Source organism: Emys orbicularis, chromosome 10 (genome assembly GCF_028017835.1).
Source record: "Emys orbicularis isolate rEmyOrb1 chromosome 10, rEmyOrb1.hap1, whole genome shotgun sequence".
NCBI classification, from domain to species: Eukaryota; Metazoa; Chordata; order Testudines; family Emydidae; genus Emys; species Emys orbicularis.
Window position 1 is genome coordinate 20,383,919 of NC_088692.1, and position 14,081 is coordinate 20,397,999.

At 36.3% G+C, this 14,081-nt stretch overlaps 1 protein-coding gene across 3 annotated transcripts in view; it reads right to left on the reverse strand.

Moving 5' to 3' along the window:
- Positions 1–4,461: 4,461 nt before the first annotated feature.
- GSPT1 (G1 to S phase transition 1) overlaps positions 4,462–14,081 on the reverse strand; it is a 43,953-nt gene continuing 34,333 nt past the window's right edge. For all 3 annotated transcript variants that reach the window (XM_065411552.1, XM_065411550.1, XM_065411551.1), the window contains 4 exons: positions 11,046–11,219; positions 10,229–10,318; positions 9,407–9,575; positions 4,462–4,934 (listed from right to left, as the gene is read on the reverse strand). In XM_065411552.1, the coding sequence (XP_065267624.1) occupies positions 4,882–4,934; positions 9,407–9,575; positions 10,229–10,318; positions 11,046–11,219 (486 nt within the window). In that variant the 3' untranslated portion in view covers positions 4,462–4,881. The remainder of the gene's footprint in view (positions 4,935–9,406; positions 9,576–10,228; positions 10,319–11,045; positions 11,220–14,081) is intronic.

Below are 14,081 nucleotides of genomic sequence, written 5' to 3' on the forward strand. Positions count from 1 at the left end.
TTGACCTGTCTCTGACCCTCCCTAGATATCTTCGTCAAACTTCATCTGGTACAAAACTTCTCACCTTTCCTTCCAAACCCTCTCCCTCTTCTCTTGCTGTTAATGCCGTCATCTTCCTTGTCACACAACATGGGTGTCATGTAACACTCCATTCTTCTTACCCTACAGACCCAGGACCTGGCCAAATCCTTCTGGTTACTACTTCTTCCTCCACAGCATTTTCAAAGTCCTATTCTTGTTTAAGCTTTCATTTCCTTCCACCTTTTTCTCTCCCCTATAGTCACTTGTTACTTCCCAACTTGAAATCAGTGTGTAAGTTTGTTAGACAGCAACTGACTCTTACAACATATTTATACAGTGCCTACTACAAGCTTGATTGTGCCATCTAGACACTATCACAGTATGAATAATAGTTATTTCCCTTGAATAATTAGGTTTCACTTCCTAGCTACTCATTCTTCAAGAGAAGGGACCATCCCTACCTCTGTAATTGTACAGTACTCAGTACCATGGGACCCCCCTCATGATTGGGGCCTCAGAACTACTGTAAGTAACGGCCAATAATAAACCTATTAGTTCTGCAGTGGTCCATAGTTTCTCTAGACAAGCAGTACAAGCAAGGTCTGAATTTCTATTAAAAAAGAAAGTACTTTAGAAACATTATTTCAGGCCTTTATACACTATGCAGAAGCCAGATTCTCTCCCCCCCCATTCACATGACACCTTTGAAGAACAGATTCTGATCCTTCTACAGCATTCAACACATGTAAGTTTTTCAATGCGACTCAACCAACCAGAACATTTAGAAGAACAAATATCTAGAAGAGGTGTAGTGATGGATGTGGAAGGTTTTCTGTCCTGTCCCCTATTCCACAGAGTTACGTTACCCAGGGAACAGAACTACAAGCACTGTCTAGGCAGGCAGTGATCATATAGTGTTTTGAGGTGAGCAGAAGTAACTTTCATCTGCTTAATTCTCCGTGTTTTTCTTTAGATTGCCCTACAGGAACAGGTTAAACAACTTGACCACCTGAGGGTGGTTTAATCAAATCCTAATACTTCTTGGAAGAGCTTTTATATGCAGTAACTTGAGCCACCCTCAAAGAATTGGAGAAGTCATGCTTTCTTCCACTCTGCCAAGCAGATTTTTTTGGCAACAGAAATCCAGCTAATGGTGGGACAGGAGTCAAGAGTTAATATGAAATTTAACAAGAGAACACACAGGCCATTATACCCAGAGCTCAAGGTAATCCAACGTATGTATCAGCTAGTCAGAAGTAATCAGTGATAACTCTTCTCCATGGGGGGGAAAATAAACTGACTTGATAACCGAGGTCCATAGCGCACTGACATAAATTGAGAACCTACCATTTTCCTTAAGAACAATAGCTATTTAAGAACTAACTTTGTTGGTATACTTTTCCGTAAGGATCCCACATGGGGATGACTGTAAAGAAGGAGATTAGGTCTATTGAGTTGCTGACTGAGCAAATTTCTTGGAGTGCTGGGTGAGAAAAAGCCATGAAGTCTTGTATGGAGAAAACTCCATCTGCTCAGGTTTCAGCAGATAATCTAAACATTCTGCACTACCAACACAAAAAAGGCAAGACATAACATTTATTCAGACTTCTGGAATGGTTCACCATCTAAAAAAACCCCAATGTCTGAGGACATATATAGACCTCTCATGAAGGCTATATTTCTCATGACAATAATATTTAATGAGTTGGTGGCAGAGATTATTCATTAAGCAATTTTCACTGGGCACCTTGTGCCACTGAAAAATCTGTAGCCTTAAGCCATATCACCAGCATGATTAGCATGCCCAAAGCCCTATTTTATGTGGTGTTTGTTTCCTCTTATAACTAGCAGGAAAGAATGAACTGTCATTTTTCATGTTACAGAATAATTAGGACTCTGGTACTCCACAAAGATTTTTTGCATTTAATCATTACATATATCATCAAGGCTTTCAGTTCAGTAACAAAAGATCTTAATCATGTAAAGTCAGTATAGTATATTTATCTGTTGATAAGTTAAGCCATTTCCTTACACTCAGTTCAACTCTTCATGTCTTAGTTCACATTTTTTCCTTTTATGGCTGGATAAATCCTTTATTTCTTTCATCTTCAAAGTAGTTTGCCATGTGTTTTGACAGAAGGAAATAAGGATTCAAAATGACAACTGTTTAAAAAAGTTTATTACATTGAGGAACTTATTAGCAAGTAGTACTTATTTCAAAACAAAGCAGCTGCACCATTCCTTTTTCCTTAATTATCTAAATTCAGCCCATCAATTGTAGTAAAAACTGCACTAACAATGTGGTACGAAGATTTAATGGAGTACATTAAACTTACGCAATTTGAGGAAGATTAAAAAAAAAGTCAATGATCAAAATAGGATAAAGGTATATAGACATATTTAGCTCTTATACCTAAAAATGAAGCCAAATACCCTATACTTTTGCTTTGCATTTTGCTATTAATATGCTTAAAGGTTGTAAAATATTCAAACAGAACACCTTACAACCTTATAAAAATGTTGTATTGCTTTAACAAGATCTACAACCTACCTTTGAACATATTGTTAATGCACTTCCATCTTAATTCAGTTTCCCTTAACATACAAGGCAGTTTTAATTGGATTTATGTAAATAGGATTCAAATATATTCCATCGTAAATCTAGTGTATTATAGAAATCCTTGACAGTTCCATGTACCTGTTACATTTCCATCCATCAGTTGATTTTCAGGTTTCAGTGATGAATCTGTTTTCAATCCATGATCAAACTAATCAATTTAAGTCCTCGTTATAAGTTTGCTCAAAAGTGATAATTCAGATATTTAGTGCTTCAGTTGCATTTCAATGCTTTAAATAAAAAAACATAACTTTACATTAGGTCCTCCCTGAACTGTCACTCCCCAAAGACAGTTTTAATAAGGAGAAAATTTCAAAAGCATAAACATTTTGGGAGCCAATTTATGTACTTTAGAATTTTCAGTCAAACCAGAAAAACAGAGCTTTGCAAGAATTTCCTTGACTAATTTTTATGCCAGTTTAAGATCCAAGTGTCTGTGGTTTGCTGTTGTTCACTTAGTTGTGGGAGGGAGGGGGGAAGGGAAGGTGTTTGTTTATATTTTGTCTAAAGCTCTCAGATTTCCCAGAAAAATAAAAGCCCAGAGATTTGCAGACTTAATAAAATTTATTTAAATTTCATGCATTACGGTAGCTACAAGTGTAATCATATGAAACTGAAGGACAATAACTTGCGCTAGCCTTAAGTGAAATGAATGGGAATTCCACAGTTACAAAGAAACAAGAAGGATAAAACTCTTTAAAATTTTGAGTTCTGTAAACTGAAACAGTCATGTGACTGTCAGCTTCTGGGGAAGGCAAGGGCTCACCACTATTTAATTTTACAATTGCAAAATATTTAGTTTAAGGAAAAGTATTCTGAAGAAGCTCTGAAGTTAACCCTTTAAACTAATAATGGAAATTTCCATTAATACTTTGTATTTCTCTCATTTCCCATTCACCCTCTTTCACATCGTTCGAACCAGGATGGCAACAGGAGATAGTCCACTTTTACCTACAACTACGTAGGGTTTTAATATTTAGCTCCTTCAAGTTGTATCGAGGAAGCTTAATTTTAAACTGCTTATGGCTTTACTTTCTCAAGAAAGCTCTTTACCAGTCTACACAAGCTTAAATTGGCTTGATATGCAATAATTTACAGATTGTACTTGATTCTGCACCTCCTAAATTTCAATATGTGCAAACACTTAGGGTCTTAAATAGTCCCTCCCCTCAATTCAGACAGATCTTTAAAACAGTAAGGATTATCCAGCCTTCTAACAGAGAATGAACTAAGTGACTTGTAGAACTGGCACTTTTTTAACTGGCCCAGTTTTCAGACAAAATCTAACTCTTATAAATACCAATATAGGCATTATTGCCACAATTACCATGTTTTTGCAACTTCCATTGATTTACTGGTTGTTAGCATTTTCTGAAGGTAAGAATTTGATTATGCTGTACTTTTTATAAAGACAGTATGTAATTCTAGCATTCAAAACCAACTTACTGTATCTAAGAAATTATGTTAAGTCAACTTAGGTTTGCTGTAGATATAAACCAACATAAAGCTAATAAAGTAGTGCCACATTTGCAAAAAGGTATTTAATTTAAAGAATGCATTAAACACTATTAGGATGGGGCAAAACGAATTCCTTTTATACAAACTTGGTCATTTGTCTAAGTACCTCATTTAAAACTGGGGGGGGGGGGGAGGAGGGGGGGAGGGAAGGGAGAAGAGGAAGAGAGCCGCTGAGGAGTTTAGAAAACTCCAAGTAATCGAACATTTAGAATACTTGGAAAGTTAAAAAGCTAATGCAACAGTGTTACATCCAGATAAAAAACATTATTCAAAAGCAATTCCAATACCAAAAAGGATTTCAAATTGAATAGTTTATTAACATGGTAGTTGTCTTTGTAACATGTGTACACACACTCACACACTGAGTGATCTGCCTGGAAAAAAGATGTCTTAATATGCCAGGGGAAATTAAACATTAAAAATCCTTTATATTTTCATAATTATAGGCAATTATGTCCACATCACTTACAAAGCTATTGCCGAATCTTTGCAAGGAAGCAGAATTTGGGAGAAAAAAACCCCTCTTTTTGGGAAATTCAACAGTGGCATAGCAGAGCTCTCAATATGAGAAAGCTGACATAATGTGGACCTTGGCTGTGAAATTTGTCTTTGCAAAATATGGGGAGAAGTTTATCAATGGGCAGAAAATAAGAAGGCGGTGTGAAGTAGGCTTTTGCAGAGTCAATCTTCCTCACAGTATTGTGCAGGGTCATCAAGAAAAATGCTTAGTCCTTCTCTGGAACCAGTTTCAGAACTTTTCCAATTGCAATGGTCTTACCTAAACCAAGGAGAAAGATGCTTGTGTTAGGTCTTTATTGGTGAACAATGCACTTACATCTAGAAGTGTGAAAGCTTCTAAAACATAGATTCCTCATGGTGTCACAGATAATTATATATTAGAGAAAATTACTTTTCATGACAAGAGTACAATAGTGTGTTAATGGGAGCAACAGTGCCACTCTCTCACAGGAGAAATCAATATAGATACAAAGAGTGAGATTGTTCTATATTCATCTGAATTTTTGCTTGCTAAGAGAGGCTTCATCATAAGTGCTTTAAGTTATGCTATTCCAACTTGTACAGGTTGAAGACACCATTCCTGCAAGTTCCATGTATTCCCTTGTCCTACAATGTAAGAATTTAAGTAATCAATAAGGGACAGCTCTTAAAGAGCAAAAGCATGTTATTTCAGGAAGTAATTCCATAAGTTTTGTTATGGATGCATATAGCCAGAAGTCTAGAATGAATGGCAAAACAAAGATTGCCTCAAGTCATAATAATATTTTGTGACCATAAGGCATGTTCTGTCAGGTTAGTGAAAAGTTATTTGGGAATACCACTTTTTCCTTCTTGTTTGAAGTTCAGCTAGCAGCTGGAGTATCAGTGAGCTCCTGCACTCTGCTTTACTAGAAACACCTGCTTCAAGCTAAATGGATTTAAATAATGTGATCGTAAGTCATTTTTACTTGACGGAGATGTCATGAGAAACTTTTTGTGCAGGTGTTTGATACCCAGTTGTTGGCACAGAAAAACTAGGGCGGGGGAAAAGGGAACTACTTTTCAGTGTCTGATTCCAGCAAAGTTTGTAGAATATTATTAGGGCTGTCAAGCGCTTAAAAAAATTAATCACACTTAACAAATTAATCGTGATTAATCACGCTTAAAAAAATTAATTGTGATTAATCGTGCTGTTAAATAATAGAATACTTTTTATATAAATATTTTTGGATATTTTCACATTTTCAAATATATTGATCTCAATTACAACACAGAATACTAAGTGTACAGTACTCTTTTTTTATTACAAATATTTGCACTGTAAAAATAAAAAATAGTATTTTTCAATTCACTTAGATTTCACTGCAGTACTTGTATTATCTTAAAAGTTGAACTTACAAATGTAGAATTATGTACAAAAAATAACTGCATTCAAAAATAAAAAACAATGTAAAAACTTAAGAGCCTACAAGTCTACTCAGTCCTACTTCTTATTCAGCCAGTCGCTCAGACAAGTTTGTTTACATGTGCAGGAGATAATGCTGCCTGCTTCTTGTTCATAATATCACCTGAAAGTGAGAACAGGCGTTCGCATGGCACTGTTGTAGCTGGCGTTGCAAGATATTTACATGCCAGATGCGCTAAAGATTCATATGTCCCTTCATGCTTCAACCACCATTCCAGAGGACATGTGTCCATGCTGATGGGTTCTGCTCGATAACAATCCAAAGCAGTGAGGACCAACTCATGTTCACTTTCATCATCTGAGTCAAATGCCACAAGCGGAAGTTTGATTTTCTTTTTTGGTGGTTCAGGTTCTGTAGTTTCCGCATTGGAGTGTTGCTCCTTTAAGACTTCTGAAAGCATGCTCCACACCCTGTCCTGATCAGATTTTGGAAGGCACTTCAGATTTTTAAATCTTGGGTCGAGTGCCGTAGCTATCTTTAGAAATCTTACATTGGTACCTTCTTTGCATTTTGTCAAATTTGCAGTGAAAGTGTTCTTAAAATGAACAACATGTGCTGGGTCATCATCCAAGATTGCTATAACATGAAATATATGGCAGAATGCAGGCAAAACACAGAGCAGGAGACATACAATTCTCCCCAATAAGTTCAGTCACAAATTTAATTAACACATTTTTTTAAACGAGCATCACCAGTATGGAAGCATGTCCTTTGGAATGTGGCCAAAGCATGAAGGGGCATACAAATGTTTAGCATATCTGGCACGTAAATATCTTGTGACGCCAGCTACAACAGTGCATTGTGAATGCCTGTTCTCACTTTCAGGTGACATTGTAAATAAGATGTGGGCAACATTATGTCCTGCACATATAAACAAACTTGTTTGTCTTAGCGATTGGCTGAACAAGAAACAGGACTGAGTGAACTTGTAGGCTCTAAAGTTCTACATTGTTTTGTTTTTGAGTGCAGTTATGTAACAAAAATAAGCTAAATTTTTAAGTTGCGCTTTCACAATAAAGAGATTGCATTACAATACTTGTATGAGGTGAACTGAAAAATACTATTTCTTTTATCATTTTTACAGTGCAAATATTTGTAACAAAAATAATAGAGTACTGTACACTTTGTATTCTGTGTTGTAATTGAAATCAATATATTTGAAAATGTAGAAAAACATCCAAAATATTTAATAAATTTCAATTGGTATTCTATTGTTTAACAGTGTGATTAAAACTGCAATTAATCATGATTAATTTTTTTTTAGTTAATCGTGAGTTAACTGTGATTAAATCAACAGCCCTAAATATTATGCCTCACTTACAAGACCCAGGATTCATGTTCCTCAGTTTGATTCTCTTGACTATTAGAATCTAAAGCTGTTAACTTGGGTAGCTCATCATGAAACAACAATGGATTACAAGGGATATATCTGATGTCTTAATTATTGTAGAAGGGGGGGAAAAAAAAGAGTAGAGACTAAGAGCCAAACAGTATCATGCTGACCAGGTTAGTGAACAGTAGGGATTGGCATAAACTAAAGCTGAAGCTACGGACAGTACATGGCTATTTTTCAACAGTTTGGGAAGATGGTGGAATCTCAGAACTCCAGTATGAACCTGCCTTTTTTGCTCACCAGTGTTTAAATAGCAAGGAAATCATGCTTTCAAGTCCATTTTTTGAAGTGACGCCAAGTGCTATCAGCTAGAAAGTGTTATGATTTCAGAACAGCCTGTTTTCCTTTTCAACTGAGAAAAATGTGGAAGATGGGAGAAACTCTCGGGAAACCATTTACAAAGATGTGGAAGATGGGAGAAACTCTCGGGAAACCATTTACTTTTCAACTAAGCTGCAGTCATCTCCTGACAAGGGCATTATTCCAGAAAAAGCTAATACATCCAGAAATGCTGACATTTTAAGAGACCACATTTTCCTGCCTATCATTACATTTTATAAGTGGCTGCTTTTATAAAAAGCTGAGCAACAGCATATTCAGCCAGTCTGATGAGGATACGGCAAGTAAATAGAAAGAATGGGGATCTGTACTAACAGCCAACTCTTTGTATGTCCATAAGCACCTGAGACACGTATAGAAAATGGATGGACCCTTCGTGCTGCACACATCCTTTTCTCAGCTTTGAAAATTCAGACTTAAGGACTTGAATTAGAATTAATTTGCAAACTGGACACCATTAAATTAGGCTTGAATAAAGACTGGGAGTGGATGGGTCATTACACAAAGTAAAACCTATTTCCCCATGCTAATTCCCCCCCCCCGCCCCACGGTTACACACCTTCTTGTCAACTGTCAGAAATGGGCCATCCTGATTATCACTAGAAAAGTTTTTTCTTCTCCTGCTGATAATAACCCACCTTAACTGATTACTCTCGTTATAGTTAGTATGGTAACACCCATTTTTTCATGTCCTTTGTGTATATATAGATCTTCCTACTGTATTTTCCACTGCATGCATCCGATGAAGTGGGTTTTAGCCCACGAAAGCTTATGCTCAAATAAATTTGTTAGTCTCTAAGGTGCCACAAATACTGCTCGTTCTTTTTGCTGATACAGACTAACACGGCTACCACTCTGAAACCTGTCACAATATTATTAGTCTCCCAAATTGGGCCTCAGATCTTGAGAAACGTCCTGTATTCTTTAACTTTTCTGCACAGCAAGCAGGAGGCTCCCGGGAGCAGCTCTAAGGCAGAGGGCAGGAGCAGCACATGGCAGTGGGTGGGAGGGACAGCTGAATTGCCCAGAAGTTGATAGCCTGCTGGGCGGCTGCCGCACAGGGAACTTAGGGGAGCTCATAGGGGGGTTGCCAGTCCACCTTGGTTCCAAGCCCCCACCAGCTAGCTCCAACGGGCTGCTCTTTGCAAGCAGTGGACAAAGCAGGCGGCTGCCAAACAACGTTATAAGGGAGCATTGTGCAACTTTAAACGAGCATGTTTTCTAATTGATCAGCAACGTAACAACGGGACAACGTTAAGTGAGGAGTTACTGTATCTTTAGTATGCAATACTTGTGAATGCATTTCTGTTATTAGCAGCAGCCCTGTTGTCTCCTCTCTATATACTGTACAATGGCATATCTATTTTGCAGCAGGAAGAATAAGGAACATTCTTCTACAGAGAATTTTCTACTAAGTACTGCAGTTAGAAAAGGGACAGCTAGTATTTCCATTTCCAATTTCTCATTTCAGTGTTTGAGATTTCTTATTCTAAGTGTAATAAAATGGTGTATATATACAGAAACAAACTTTAATAGTTGCACAAGTACTCTTACCCTCATCTCTTAAGGTAAAACGACCCATCTGAGGGAATTCTTTGAATGTCTCAAGGCAGATGGTTCCTGCTGTCCTTAAACGGGCAATGCATACTTGATCTTGTTTCACAAAACGTGGTCGTGTCTTACTTTTTTCTCCTGATTTTTTGTCTACCAAGCAGATTAAGGCCTGCACAAGAATGAGAAGTTTTAAGTGCTAGCAAAACACAGTTCATTGACAATTATATTTTCCCCTCAGAAATAAAGCATCAGTATTCACCAAGCCTCTTTAAAACTACTGTCTACTTGAAATTTAGTCAATTTTGAAAAGGTAACAGTGGTTTACCTAACACTTGCTCATGAGACACTCACCCCCACCAACTTCTATGATTTTACAATAATTTTTTTCTGCAAATACCCCTCTCCCTTGTTACTGCGGGAAAAACTACACAAATGGACTATACTTGGAATATAGTGAAACTGACATACAAAATGCTGTCAAATCCACAAGTAAACAAATTGAAAAAAGGAGAAAGATATCTCCCCCCCCCCCTTTTTTTTTTTTGGGTAGTTTTAGGAAGATATTCAGACCAAAGTGTGATAGTGGACCATGTCCTTTTATGATATCAAGTTTGAACAAACAGTAGCATTCAGGGCTCCCAAAGTGTTCATAACATGTATACATGATGCTTATTATTCGCTATGTTGTGTTAGTGCACAAGGGTCCAATCTGGACTGGAGACCTGTTGTACTATTTTCTGTACAAACAATTGAATAAAAAGTTCCTGCTCTGAACTGAATGCTTTAACTTAACTTAAAGTTAAAGCATTAATATAAACTCACTGTTATCTCGACTTCTTCAATACAGGTATGAATGTGCAGCACCGCATTATAACCAGGGCAGATGATGGATTTGTGCTCAATTATCACTATCTGTAAAATAATATAAGAAGTGTAATATAACTGCATTCCTCACATATTATATTCTAAAGAGGCAGAGACTAACCAGTTAAGGGTTAGCTATCACACATTTTTATCTAGAACTTCATATACGTGGCACGTCACGTCACTGAATAAAACTTTTCAGAAGCAAAAGGCCAACCCCACACTCTTGTTAGGGGAGCAGCAAAATCATAGAATATCAGGGTTGGAAGGGACCTCAGGAGGTCATCTAGTCCAACCCCCTGCTCAGAGCAGGACTAATCCCCAGACAGATTTTTGCCACAGATCCCTACATGGCCCCCTCAAGGATTTAACTCACAACCCTGGGTTTAGCAGGCCAATGCTCAAACCACTGAGCTATCTCTCCCCCCAATGACTGAATGTCTTATAATACAGAAATATGCTTACTGAAAAATAACTGATCTATAAGAAGGAAAATAGAATTTTGCTTTAAGATTAGGGATTTCTGAAACTTCAATTAGAATATTCACATTCAGAGAACATTTGTTCAAAGAACAAATATGTAATTCACTCGTGACTTTTTTTTTAAAGCAATGATTTTAAATCTTGCATTAAGATTTATGAAATCACACAGTGGTCTTACAGCAGCTGTGAAATTTCTAACTAAATTTCAAATGATGTAGTCTTGTTTAGTGTCATTCACCATCATTAGATACAAGAACCAAGGAATTACAGAACTATATTTCAGCTAGTGTACCTGGGCATCAAATGTGCGTCCAGAATGACAAAGGTTATTAGGGTCACAGAGTATAAATCCTGGAAGGATCTCCTCCTCTTCAATTCCTTTCAGTCTAATCTTCAGGTTTTCACCTGGGGCTACAGCATCAGTTTCTACATCATCAGAAAGGATTCCAAGAACTTCCACGTTGTGCTTAAAGAAAGCGAGATTCAGTTTTTCTGACATATGAAATGTTTTACTTAACGCATCTCACAAAAAAAATCACTAATACAAAAGAGTACATTAGACCTATACAGTTTGTCAGCTACATCTCTGCATTAATTTAAATATGTTGCACTAGGTGTATTATTATTAGGGCTGTCGATTAATTGCAGTTAACTCATGCGATTAACTCAAAAAAATTAATCGTGAATAATCGTAATTTTAAGTGCACTGTTAAACAACAGAATACCAATTGAAATTTATTAAATATTTGTGGATGTTTTTCTACATTTTCAAATATATGATTTCAATTACAACAATGAATACAAAGTGTATAGTACTCACTTTATTATTTTTGTTACAAATATTTGCACTGTAAAAATAACAGTATTTTTCAATTCACCTCATACAAGTACTGTAGTACAATCGTGAAAGTGCAACTTACAAATGTAGATTATTTTTGTTACATGACTGCACTCAAAAAAAAAAAAAAAAAAAAAAAAACAGTGCAAAACTTCAGAGCCTACAAGTCCACTCAGTCCTATTTCTCATTCAGCCAATCACTAAGACAAACAAGTTAGTTCACATTTACGGGAGATAATGCTGCCAACTTCTTATTTACAATGTCACCAGAAAGTGAGAACTGGATTCGCATGGCACTTTTGTAGCCAGCATTGCAAGGTATCTATGTACCAGATATGCTAAACATTCATATGCCGCTTCATGCTTCGGCCACCATTCCAGTGGACATGCTTCCATGCTGATGATGCTTGTAAAAAAAATAATGCATTAAATTTGTGACTGAACTCCTTGGGGGAGAATTGTATGTCTCGATCTCTATTTTACCTACATTCTGCCATATATTTCATGTTATAGTAGTCTTGGATGAGGACTCAAAACATGTTCATTTTAAGAATGCTTTCGCCGCAGATTTGACAAAACGTGAAGAAGGTACAATGTGAGATTTCTAAAGATAGCTACGGCACTCGACCCAAGATTTAAGAATCTGAAGTGCCTTCCAAAATCTGATCGGGACGGGGTGTGGAGCATGCTTCCAGAAGTCTTAAAAGAGCAACACTCCGATGCGAAAACTACAGAACCCGAACAACCAAAGAAGAAAATCAACCTTCTGCTGGTGGCATTTGACTCAGATGATGAAAATGAACATGTGTCGGTCCACACTGCTTTGGATGGTTATTGAGCAGAACCTGTCATCAGCATGGATGCATGTCCTCTGGAATGGTGGTTGAAGCACGAAGGTACATATGAATCTGGGATGTAAATATCTTGCGACATCTGCTACAACAGTGCTATGTGAACCCCTGTATTCACTTTCAGGCGACATTGTGAACAAGAAGCAGGCAGCATTATCTCCTGCAAACGTAAACAAACTTATTTGAGCGATTGGCTGAACATGAAGTAGGACTGAGAGGACTTGTAGGCTTAAAGTTTTAATTTTTTAAAAATTTTTTGATTGCAGTTATTTTTTGTACATAATTCTACATTTTTAAGTTCAACTTTCATGATAAATAGATTGCACCACAGAACTTGTATGAGGTGAATTGAAAAATACTATTTCTTTTGTTTTTTTTACAGTGCAAATATTTGTAATAAAAATAAATATAAAGTGAGCACTGTACACTTCGTATTCTGTTATAATTGAAATCAATATATTGGAAAATGTGGAAAATATTTAAATAAATGGTATTCTTTTATTGTTTAACAATGCGATTAATCGCACGCTTAAACGCTTAATTGCTTGACAGCCCTAATTATTATTATAATGCATTATAATTCACAATTGTATGAAAAACTTGAGCAGAGAAGGAAATTTCCTGGTATCACTTAGTTATTAAAATATAATCTAGCACTTTTGTTCTGTCCAATATTCCAATTTATACAACATTATGATACATTGTATTTTAAATGTTAGTCTAGAGCAAGTTTCAAAAGGCTTCCTCACAGCAAAAGGCACATACATTTATGGAGATCATACGCAAGAGATAAGTCTCATCCACTTTGGGGAGTGATTACTGTGGTGTTATAAATATGTATTACATTAAATATGTATTTTTTTAAATATTAGAACCAGAACTAGTCCAGGTGTCCACAACAGTCAAGTTTTAAATTTAGAGAACTTTATATTCAAAAGATGAAAAGCTAGTATGTGCCAAGGTTACATTTTTAAAACGTACCCTTTGAGCACTCTGATAAAAGGAATAATATGTCAGAATAAATGAGTGAAGTGATTTTGTTTGCAGATCATATGTCAAACAGTTTTGTGATGAAAAGGAAATAGCTACTTAAAGTACCTTAAGTCAAAAAGTACAAGCTCATCTGAGAATTACATCTCAAATTAGTTCTTTAAATTGTTGAGTCGTCTTCCTTTTTCCCCCTGGGGGAATAATTGCGCAAGTTCCATGGAAGGTGTATTTTAAAACAATATTTTCTAAACCACTTGCAAATAAGAAATGCCAGGTATAAGAGTCCAGAGAAGTACTCAATTTTCACCAAAATAGGCAAATTAAGTTTTAACAAGAAAAATATTCTGTTACTAATGCATTTGACCCTTATGGAACTTTTCCCCTACATGTTGATAAACTTGTCTTTTACTCAAATTTCAGGAGCAATTATTTTGTTCAGTGCTGTGATGATTCATTTCTTTAGTCACTATACCAGTAGAACAAATGCTGGTAATTTGAGCCCTAATATTGATCTAACTGGTTCTCCATACCCTAAATTAAGGTGGACTGGACATTAAATAGAGTAGAGGTTACTATGCAAGATAACTTTTGGAGACAGTGTCTGAAAATTTCTTTTTATCTTGGAATCTTAATTCAGGTATAGACAGAC